At 42.0% G+C, this 10603-nt stretch overlaps 1 protein-coding gene across 1 annotated transcript in view; it reads right to left on the bottom strand.

Annotated features, from left to right (window-relative positions):
• Positions 1–8934: 8934 nt before the first annotated feature.
• The window catches only part of RB195_013522 (uncharacterized protein), a gene marked incomplete at both ends in the record, with an annotated part of 43459 nt that continues 41790 nt past the window's right edge, over positions 8935–10603 (bottom strand). Inside the window, 6 exons of the mRNA XM_064203381.1 lie at positions 8935–9097; positions 9198–9296; positions 9821–9915; positions 10051–10161; positions 10229–10335; positions 10439–10515. Coding sequence (XP_064059262.1) covers positions 8935–9097; positions 9198–9296; positions 9821–9915; positions 10051–10161; positions 10229–10335; positions 10439–10515 — 652 coding nt within the window. The remainder of the gene's footprint in view (positions 9098–9197; positions 9297–9820; positions 9916–10050; positions 10162–10228; positions 10336–10438; positions 10516–10603) is intronic.

The raw sequence follows: 10603 nt of genomic DNA, 5'->3' as shown, positions 1-10603 counted from the left end.
CCTGGGCATCCACGACGACAATACGACGACACAACGCCATATTTGTCCTTTGTAAACACGTACGGAAATGAATGGTTGGTTTCCTTGTTTTGGCTCGAGTATTTGTTTGTGGAGTGCCTAAAGGTATGTTTGAGAAGAAAAAAATAAGCTCCATGTTTATTTTTCAACGAACTTCGACTTGATGATGATTCAGTGTTTGTTTTTCTGAGTTAAACTGGACATCATCGCCATCTTCGGAGACTGAAAAGTTGAAACGTCTTATCTGACCAACAAAGAAAATCCTAAGTCTACTTTTGTATCTCATTGCTACAAGTGGAACTGTAGATCATATCTCAGGATCACGAAAAATAGATCTGACAAAAATGTTGGAATATTTTTCGATCCATTGCGATGAAAGTGGCGTCATCCTGAAGAAACAGTTTGCCTATAAACGCAGTAATCCGCAACCGATGGCCACTAATCATACCACTTGAAAGCTCAAACAACGAATATGTCGATTTGTCAACCTATACACCTGTCTGATTTATCCGCAGCCATTTGAAGAGAAAAGTCGAATCGGAAATGAGGCCCAGGGGAAAGAGGCCCGTTTCCTCCTTCTTCCCATTCAATTATAATCCAATCGTGAAATCTTAATGTCAGTGCTACGACGACGGATGTGAAATGCTGTGTATGTGTATCGCAAACATGACTGATGTTCACTGCATGCCCATAGAAAATTTATGGAACAAAAACATAGCATTCGGATTGGTGGGCAGGGAGAGGGATGGATGGAGGGAGTGAGCAGTCGGCGTTCACCCACTGTAACGTTGTAGATGGAGTGTGTAGGGCTCGTTGGTCTTTCCTAACATAAAGCAACAAATTCTGTTTTCTATCAAAATTATATAAGGACAACAGAGGCAATTTGAAAAAACGGAGTTCTACACTTTTTTTACAGCTACGACCGAAACGCTTGAAATGGTAGTGATTTATTCAAAATCTTCTGTGGAGCCGACTTAAACCTGCAAAGCAAATGACATTTAAACGTATCACTCCACGAATCTGAGTGGTACGGGTTTCAGGTGGAGTATTCGTATACGGGATCGTAGATTATGGAGAGAGGGGTGATTCCGTCCATTTCTTCCTAATTGCCGTAAAAAAAACGGCCCGGAAGATACGGCTTCGGGCGTTCTGGCGCACTATTTTCTACAAGGAGTTCGACTGGAGCGCGCCAGCCTTGTGGCGAGGTTTTCCCTCCTTTTCTGTTTCTGCCTGTTCACTATATGTTTACTAATTGTAGCCCGGGCTGTTTTTTTTAAGGCAATAGAAAACGGAAACCCCAAACCACCCGACCACCGAAACCGTACCTCACCTCTTCTCTCCTTTTCTGTTTCTGTCTGTTCACTATGTATGTACTGAACTAGTTTTATGTTGCCCTTTGTTTTGGTAGGCCATCAAGCGTACTGAATTAATAGATAATCAAGTAAAGAAGCTGCGGAAGTAGCCTACTGATATTGTGACCGATTCTCGCTTGAATGCCATTTGGCTCGGTTCCTTTGGGCGTTGTTTCTTTGCATTTGTTTTTAAGGCCTTTCTGGAAGTAGAGAATGGGGGGATTGTTATGCCCTAACATTGAGAGACGAACAGTACACTTGTTTATCATAACAAGTTTACTCTTTACAACGACATTTTGAGACGTAATTGTTCTTTTTTCTTTCTGAGACATTCTTGAATACGATACATTATTAAAACCTAGACAAAAAGTTGTCACAAAAGCTATTGGTTAGGGAAAAATCTTAAATCACAGTTTTTTTTAAGTTTTTTTTTTCCTTGCGTATTGCAAGAAGGAGGTACTTCACCTCTTTCTTGCAGTACGCAAGGGAAAAAACAATGTTGTTTTTTTCCAATATTTTTCCAAGTATTCCTTCTTTTTCAGAAGAAATATTTGGAAAGAAATTGTATTGTTTTGAAAGAAAACACTAAACAAATACCTTTCGTTTACGTTGATACAGGGAGAGATGAACGGAGTCACCCTCCTCCCCGCAACCTACGACCCCGTATAGGCATTGCCCACCTGAAACCCGTACCGCTCCAGATTTGTGAGGTGATGACTTTAAAATTAGCATACCACGAATCTGACGTGGTGAGAGAATCCACGACAAAAGCTAGAGATGGGATTTTAGATTGCGGGATCAGGCGTGGTTGCGCTCATCCCTCCCTAACTGTCCAAAGTGTCAACCTAATCATTAATTTCACTTGAATAGGCAGTCGAGGAGAACTCACTGCGCTGCGCAGTTGGATGCTGCGCGTGTACAAGTGAGCGGTGCAGCTGAAGTCGTCGTGAAAAACGGAGTCTTTCACGCCGTTTTTTTTTTACTACGATTGAGGAGAGATGAGCGGAACCGCCCCTAATCCTGGAATCTACGACCCCGTATAAAGTTTGTTCATCGGAAATCCATACCATGTCAGATTCATGGGGAGTAGGCTTTATGTTTCACCTGATGAGAACTTTTTCCATTGTTGAACTCAGAGCGGAAAGAAAGCAAAGATATTGAAATCTATATAAGGGGTGAGTGTGGCGGCCCTACAGAAATTGGCCCTGGCCCTACACAAATTTTGTTTCGATAACTGAAAGAAAGTATAAAAGTAGGCGTGAAACACAAGCGTGTTCATGAAGTATGGACGTATCCTATCGAGAGTGTAGCTACATCCATTAAGTCTCATAACATACAACATAAGCCACTAATTCTTTTTGTTGAACGCTGTCATGGCTTAGTGGTAGTGGGTCACGTTTGGGTCAAAACGACATGAAGCTTGATGCAGTTGCGTAAATGGCTGCGCTCGAGACGGAGAATTGAAGCTAGCGGTTGGGACCGAGGTGGGACCCTCGCTAGCATTGATCATCACTGCAGTTCGCGATGGATCTACCTGGACCCCAATCACTAGCACCGTCATGCTGCTCGAAGCGCAGCCGCTTACGCAACAACACCGAACTTCTGGTTTTGACTCGAAAACAGCAGAGTGGTAAGGCTGCCCGCAGAATTTGCAGCTGTGAGGACGTTTTTCTGGACTTCGTTCATGAAACCCATTATAGTTTGTAGTGTATATCTCTTATTTTGTTACCAACTCTTATTATAAATAATTTTATATTTTATTTTATTTTTATTGTGTTGGCGCAGTTATTTTATTATACTTTACTAGCATTTGCAGATACCCACTTGTGTTTCTTCGAATACAAATACGTTTCATGAAGTACAAGTGACTAATCCGCATTCTTTCAATTCCAGAAATTTTAGTAGGAGGAACTAGCGACTGCAAACTCTGCTTCCTGAGAAATGGAGTGTAGCTCATAGAGCTGAAAGCGTAATATGTCTGCGTCACAACCAGCTGATGATTATTGATCGAGCACTTCAGAATGGCAGCTTCTGACGCCGCATGCAGCAGAAAGACGAATTAGCTCTTGGTTAGTGATACGGTAACGAAGGACGGTGCGGCAGAAAGTTACGAGTAGAATGAAGTTCTTCTTATATCGTTGTTTTCTTAACTCTGCAGGCACCATAGGATTTGCACAGTTGGTGTCTGGAAACCAACCGAGGACCAAGCCTCTCATCTTTCACCGGTTGACAAACTATGGCTTGTTTGCTTGTCTCCACAAGTTATTGTATAGGTCGCACACGCTTTCATAGGTTATTCTGAATTGAACTCGAAGACGTTGGTGGGTCCCGAAAATATTGATTGGCACTGAGCACATAATCGTTCATTTCAACTGAACAATCCATACTGCTGATATTTATTTAAAGGCATCACCCACGAATCTGGAGTGGTGCGGATTTCAGGTGGATGATGCCTATATTGGATCGTAGATTATGGGGAGGATGGTGACTCCGTCCATTTTTTCCAAATTGCCGAAAAAAACGGCCCGGGAGATGTGGCGTGGGTGGCCGCAAGGCTGGCGTGCTCCAACACAACTCTTCGTAGAAAATAGCGCCGCGGAACGCTCGAAGCCGCATCTTTCGGGCCGTTTTTTACGACAATTAGGAAGAAGTGGACGAAATCACCCTAATCCCCATAATCTACGACCCCGTATAGGCATAACCCACCTGAAACCAGCACCACATCAGATTCGTGGCGTAATGCCTTTAAAGGCAGCATACCCAGTAATCTGCAACTGAATTCATGGTCGCATCGTCTTCCGCGCCGTTTTTTTTTTTCTCAACGACGATTTTAGTTGCAACGTGCCACCCCCGTGCACATCCAAGTGTGATGTCTTCTCACCAGCCTACTCAAGTGAAACCAATGAATAGGCTGCTTAGGGGACCCTAACGTGGTACACAGAGGAGCGTTGTAACGTACCTCGTAGGAACTAAAGCAAATTCCCACGCTATTTTTTCTACGGCGATCAGCGAGAGATGAGCGGAATCATCTCGGATCTCGCAATCTACAACCCCATCTCTAGTGTTTCCCGTGGATGCCCTCACCACATGAGATTTGTGATGTAGTGCTTTAAAGGATTCAAATCTTCAAATCTAATTTTCAGAGAACAAGATTTCTGGTTACAATAATGTGATGCTAAAAGAACACACCTACTGTTATATACTCGTCGGTGTCTCTTACAGCACAACAACAGATAAAACTCTGAAAAACAAAGTAGTCAGACATATGTAGTTAGTGCTTCACTGTGGAGAGAGACTGAGATGTGAAATTTATCTTCTCTTCTATTAAAGGAGTTCTCCATTATTTTCCTTTTTTCTATCCTTTTACTTCCTTTTTTCACTCTTTTAGCACTTCCACTCATCTCCACTACGTTCTTTCTTCCTTCTATTCATTTTTTTCTCACGAACCTACTGCTTCCCTAGAATCTCATGCTGCATATAAGTTACTTTCTTCATCATCTCTTAACGTGTTGTCTATTCTTAGAGGTTTTGTTTTTCTCTTTTTGTTCCTATCACCAGATTGGAGAAGGATCTTTAGAAGTGTGCAAATAATATGACATATTTAATTCTTTTATAACTTATCAGTCATCATCATTTTTAGCACGAAAAGCCGACGTTCTTCCACTTGATCCGGCTCAGGGAAGCTTATTAGCTTACCGTTTGAGGTACGCTGAGTTTCACAACGTTACTCAATCCACCTCACCAAGGCAATAATGTGCGAGGACTTGAACTATAGATTTTTCAGCGGTTCTAATCACAAATATCCATAACACGCGGAGGATTCCCTCCGAAAATGAGTGTGGTTAGGACAAAACGACGAAGCTAGGTCTGGTTGCGTACGTGGCTGAGCTAGAAGCGGCACGGCGTAACAACTGTGATCGAGGGCGGACCCTTGCTAAGGGCACTCATCGCTGCAGTCCGAGTGAAGCTAGCGATGCTCCCACCTCGATCCAGACCGTTACCTCAACCGCGCCGCATCCAACGCAGCCGCTTACGTGCATGCACCGAGCTTCAGGACATTTTGTTTTGAATAAACCTCAGAAAACGTCAGCTGTTTTTGAGTTCGATTTGCTCTTTACCTGTTTCTGGATTTAGCATCAGAACAGAATTAGGTCCTGGGGGAACTGAATGATACTGATCGAAGACAACCGTAGCCTATTGACGATGGACTTGGGCGACGGCTGACTTTATTGATTTTTTCGTAGCATTTTGCAGATCTACCACTCAGTTCGAAGAGTGCGACGGAATTTTGTCTTTTGCAGTAGTTTGAAGACATCACCCTCCTCCCCATAATCTACGCACCCCAGTCCCCCATGCCCCGGGACGCTCGAAGCCGTATCTTCCGGGCTGTTTTTACGGCAATTAACAGGAAATGGACGGAATCACTCTCCTCCCACAATCTATGAACCCGTATAGGCATAACTCATCTGAAACCCGCACCACCCCAGATTCGTGGGGTGATGCCTTTACGGCGCTGTGTGCGCTATGGACGATGCCCTTATAAACAGTTTTTATATACTATCATTTTTTAGTATTATTATTTAGTATTTTTAACCTAAAGCCTAAGTAGCAGAATGTTGCTGAAGCATCATCATTGTACAGGGTTCCATATGTTGCTGATCATTAGTAGCTCGCATGACGCTTTCGCCTCATCACTTCCCGAACTCTTCGACTCTGCTCAGCATTAGCTACCTCCGTTTCTGATCTGCTCGTTGCTGTTCCACCTCTTCGGTGATGTTCAGTCCATGATGAAGAAGATCTCGAAGATCACAATCAAGATCTTGTCTGATTAGATACTGTATCCATGATTTTGTCAGACAATTGTGGAACGGTAGTTAAAGGCAGCATACCACGAATCTGACCTGGTGATGGAATCCGCGAGAAAAGATAGAGGCGGAATGGTAGACTGCGGGATCAGGAGTAGCTCTGTTCATATCTTCCTGATCACCGTAAAAAGGGTGGGAACCACCGTTTTTTGGTTATTACGAGGTACGATAGAACGCTCCTCTATGCATACGTCACCGTCCCCTTAGCAGGTTATTCATTAGTTTTACTTGAATACGCTCGTGAGAAGACATAACTGATTTTCGATCGATCGCAACTTGGATGCGGTGCGTGCGCAAGGGTGGCTCGCTGAAACTGAAATCGTCTTAAAAACGTCGTCTTAACGCCGTTTCTTATGACGATCTGGGAGAGGTGAGCAGAAACACCCGGCAATCTACAATGCTAACTCTAGATTTTCCCCCGGATTCCTTCACCACGTGAAATTCATGGTATGCTTGCCTTTAAGGATCGAGCAACGTCCTACCACGAAACAAGCGAGCATGGTAGCGTGTGCCATTAACTCTTCCGTGTTAAAGGATAAGAAGGATAAAGTCCCCGGCGTTGATCAATCCGCTTGGGATGCGCCCCCACGTCCACTTCAATTCAGGTTCGTTTGAGGTTTACGAACGTGTAACTGGCCTATACAATGACTTGCGGTGGCTAGCCGATGCGTCAGGTCAGTGCTCTTATCCTTCCAGACAAGTCTGGTACACCAATCTATCGATACCGGATGGATGAAAGGCTTGGTGAGCACTAGGGCGGACTCGAACCTCCTATCGATCGTGCAGGAAGCGGAACCTCTATTTCCTACACTACACCGGCCCTTGTCCGTGTTAAAGTCCACTAATAACATTTTCTAGACGGATTAGTGGATAGGAATGAATGGATTTCGGATACAATTCCAGGGAATTTTTGATCTTTTCGATTAACTTGTGGAAGTGCTTTGTGAATCAATGGCTTAACCGACATCGTACATTGACCGTAGCGTACAAGTAATGTGGAGGATATCGATCGATTTTGATGACAGTAGTAGTTTCGTGTATTTTTGGACGTCTTCTTATGGAGCACATCTTCTCCTAGTTCCTGCACAGGTTTAATTGTCCGAGAGTAGAGTGCAGCTGTGGATTTAGATGAGATTTCAGATTAGGTGTCGAACAGATTAATAAATTGCTGCTCTACGTGCTAATATAACGTTCGAACAACCGATAACGGTTTATTATAAATATAATAAAAATCTACATTACTTCTTAAGTAACTCATAGGTTTCCATGAACTCAGATCAATAACGCAATTCACAGACATTTTAGAAACAATAATAAACCAGAAATAATGAATGCAATACGAAGGTCAATGAACAATTCAAATAGCAGATGCGTTGTCATTTGGACATCATGAAATAGTGAAAAACACGAGTTATTCAATGCGTAAATGTCTCAACATTGAGAAATGACACCCATATTTTCGCTGCGCAAATCAGAGAGCAATACTAGGTTACTTATTGCTTATATGTACACAACAAATACTTGTTTGCAAATAAATCTCCGTTAAAGAGGAAAGAACCAAGGAAAGCGAAGGTGGTAGAGGTTCTAAACATCTGATTCTTTTAATGCAAAAAAATGTTATTTCCTAGAGAACGCAGAGGAGTGGAGGAGATGCGTGCAGGAAGCGAAGCTGCCAGGACCTTAGATTTCTTGGAAGAACTATATGTACCTCCAATACGGATTCAAATTCGAGCACTTCGAATAGATGCAAAACTAAACTATTTTGGGAATGGATGAAGCCTATGCTTTACACAAAAACTGAACACAAAGATACTGTGATTATTTTTGTAACATGGATACCAAAGCACTTGAAGGTGCGTGAAAAGCACGGAAGCAAACACTCTGGTTGAGGGCGAGAACTGGTCCCCAGACTGTCTAACATTTCAGGTGTTCCAGAGCAAGGTTGCGCGAAAAATAAGTGGAAAGATCAAGACGCTACGTTCAAATAGAACTTCAGTGATCATTTTAGTGATGGAACTTCTTAAAAATAGAAATTTCAAGCATCTGCAGCATTTTCAACGAAGAAGTAGACCTAAAAAAAGATGCACGAAAAATTTAGTGAAATTATCATACTTAATGTTGACAGTAACTGTCGTTCATATGCAAAACTGTTTTCTCGTTTTAGATCGCAAATTTTGAGAATAGAATCTCTGCAGAAATTTTGAAAATAGATTCTTTGCAGCTCACCAGATTTCATCGGTTTTAACCAGTAAAAAAAAGTGAAAGCTTACAGTTGCTGGGACTAGTTCTCTGCTAGAAAATTCAGTAATTAGTCACAATATGCAGTAAATTGCCCCCTTTTTGGGAAGAAACATCGCTTGAATGGCTTGGTCCGCAACGTCATCTCCTACAAATAGAAAAGGAAGAAAATTAGTGATTCTGGAAAATTTGCCACTCATCATGGGTAGCATAGGAAAAAATGCTTTTTTTTTTCTTAAATTCATCAAACGGAAGCTCTCATGACTAATACTTGCGCTGGGCTCAACAATGTAATAATTTTGCACCGCAGCAATGAACAATATGATCTCAACAACAATATGCATGATTCATGACACTAAACACCTAAGTGAATATGTACATCAGATGTGACCCGTGAACGATGACTAACTACGACTAATATGCGGAGCTATGAGCGGAGTCGGCGTCCGTTCGACTCTCTGCTAACCCGGCGTCGACATCACCTGACGCGGCCAACCGATCTTTGCGTCATGGCGTTTGTAGGCGAACAGATGCGGTTTTCCGGTACTTCGAAGGTTATCACGGATTGCGTCCGGGCACTCATGTGGCAGCAAGCACGACTCGAAACCGTTCACAATCAAATACCTGAGCAAAAAATCATACAGAATCAGAATTAGATTGAAAAATATCAAACTGAACGAAAAATTCTTCCTGGAAAATGAAATGAAATACGTCAAGAACTTACAAGCCATGATCTTCAGGATTTGTGATGCCTTGCTGATGAGCAATTACTCGGCATAATTTTCCCGTAGTCATCTGTGGCACACCGGGGAACGTTGCGTATCTGGAAAAATCAGGTTCAAACTCGATCTTTTTGTTACTCTTTTCAAGGAAGACTGTAGATGAAGGTTCTATGTATAGCGAATATATACGAAAATAGTACGCAGCATTTTTCTTCACCGCAATCGCATTTCCATAGATTTACAGTGCATGCATATATTTAGATGAATAAACGTTCGCATATATCAAAATTCTCCGCCCACTTTTTCCGATTTTTTTCAAATTGAAGTTCTTAGTTGAATCGCGAAAAGTAAATTCATTACATATCCTCTTTTGATGCCGAGAACAATACTAACAAAAATCAAAGAAAACAGAGTTTTGAAGTCATTTTCGAAAGGAAAAACGATACATTCGGTAACGTCATGAAAAGAAGGTATTTCCATACACTAAGCTCCTTGCGAAAATATTAGGAGGATTTTTAAGTTTGACGTAACTTCCGAGATTGCAGAAGTACTTTAGCACCGAAATCCTTATACAATCGACATTACTGTAACAACAACAAATTCATCCTATTAAAAATAATATTACCTTATACAGCCAGCAATCTCATCTGGTATAGCCACCCTCACAAATGCATCCGATGCAGAGGAAGATGTTGGAGAACACATTTGCCGGGAGAGGTCCTAAAACATCGCAGTAAACGCTTGCGAAAATCAGAAACCATGAACTTTACGTAACTATAAAATTCAACCAGTTTTCGGTAGGTTTCCAAAAGTTACAGGGCGACCACTGCAGGAAAAAAGAGAAAAAAAGCCTACCACGCTATTCATCATATCTTCGTCCTTCTCGGCGAGTTTCTTGATTGCATCAATGCTCTTCAGAATATGTATAGCTGAGAACAACGCTGTCAGGTAATATGCTGCATCACCCTAAAGCAGATTGTTGAAGAGAAAAAGGATCAAACTAAATCCGCGAGGATACGGTAGCACCGCTCACCTTCGTAATCATCTGTTGTGGTAGCAGTTCCCACATGTACCAAGCCTCTACTTCACAGCCGACAGTCGATGTTCGAGCCAAAATGTACACAAGCCATCGAACTAGATCTAAATCAACCAGGTCTAACTCTATGAATGTTAAGGTTTTCTTTTCCAGATAACAGGACGAAAAAACAAAAAGAAAATTAAAAGTCATAATATAAAGACCAACCATCAGCTGCCATTGTTTTCTGGGATGACGGTTTATCATCGCCATTCGATTGCGCTGACATCACAATGTTGATGGCTCTGAAAACCATTTACATTGAATACATAACCTGCTATTTTATATATAGCTTCAATCAGAACATCTTCTTCACAATCCGTAACCTAGGTT

The sequence above is a fragment of the Necator americanus genome, chromosome V (genome assembly GCF_031761385.1).
Source record: "Necator americanus strain Aroian chromosome V, whole genome shotgun sequence".
Lineage (NCBI taxonomy): Eukaryota > Metazoa > Nematoda > Chromadorea > Rhabditida > Ancylostomatidae > Necator > Necator americanus.
Note: the sequence above shows the minus strand (reverse complement) of the source record. Positions and strands in the feature narration are given on the sequence as shown.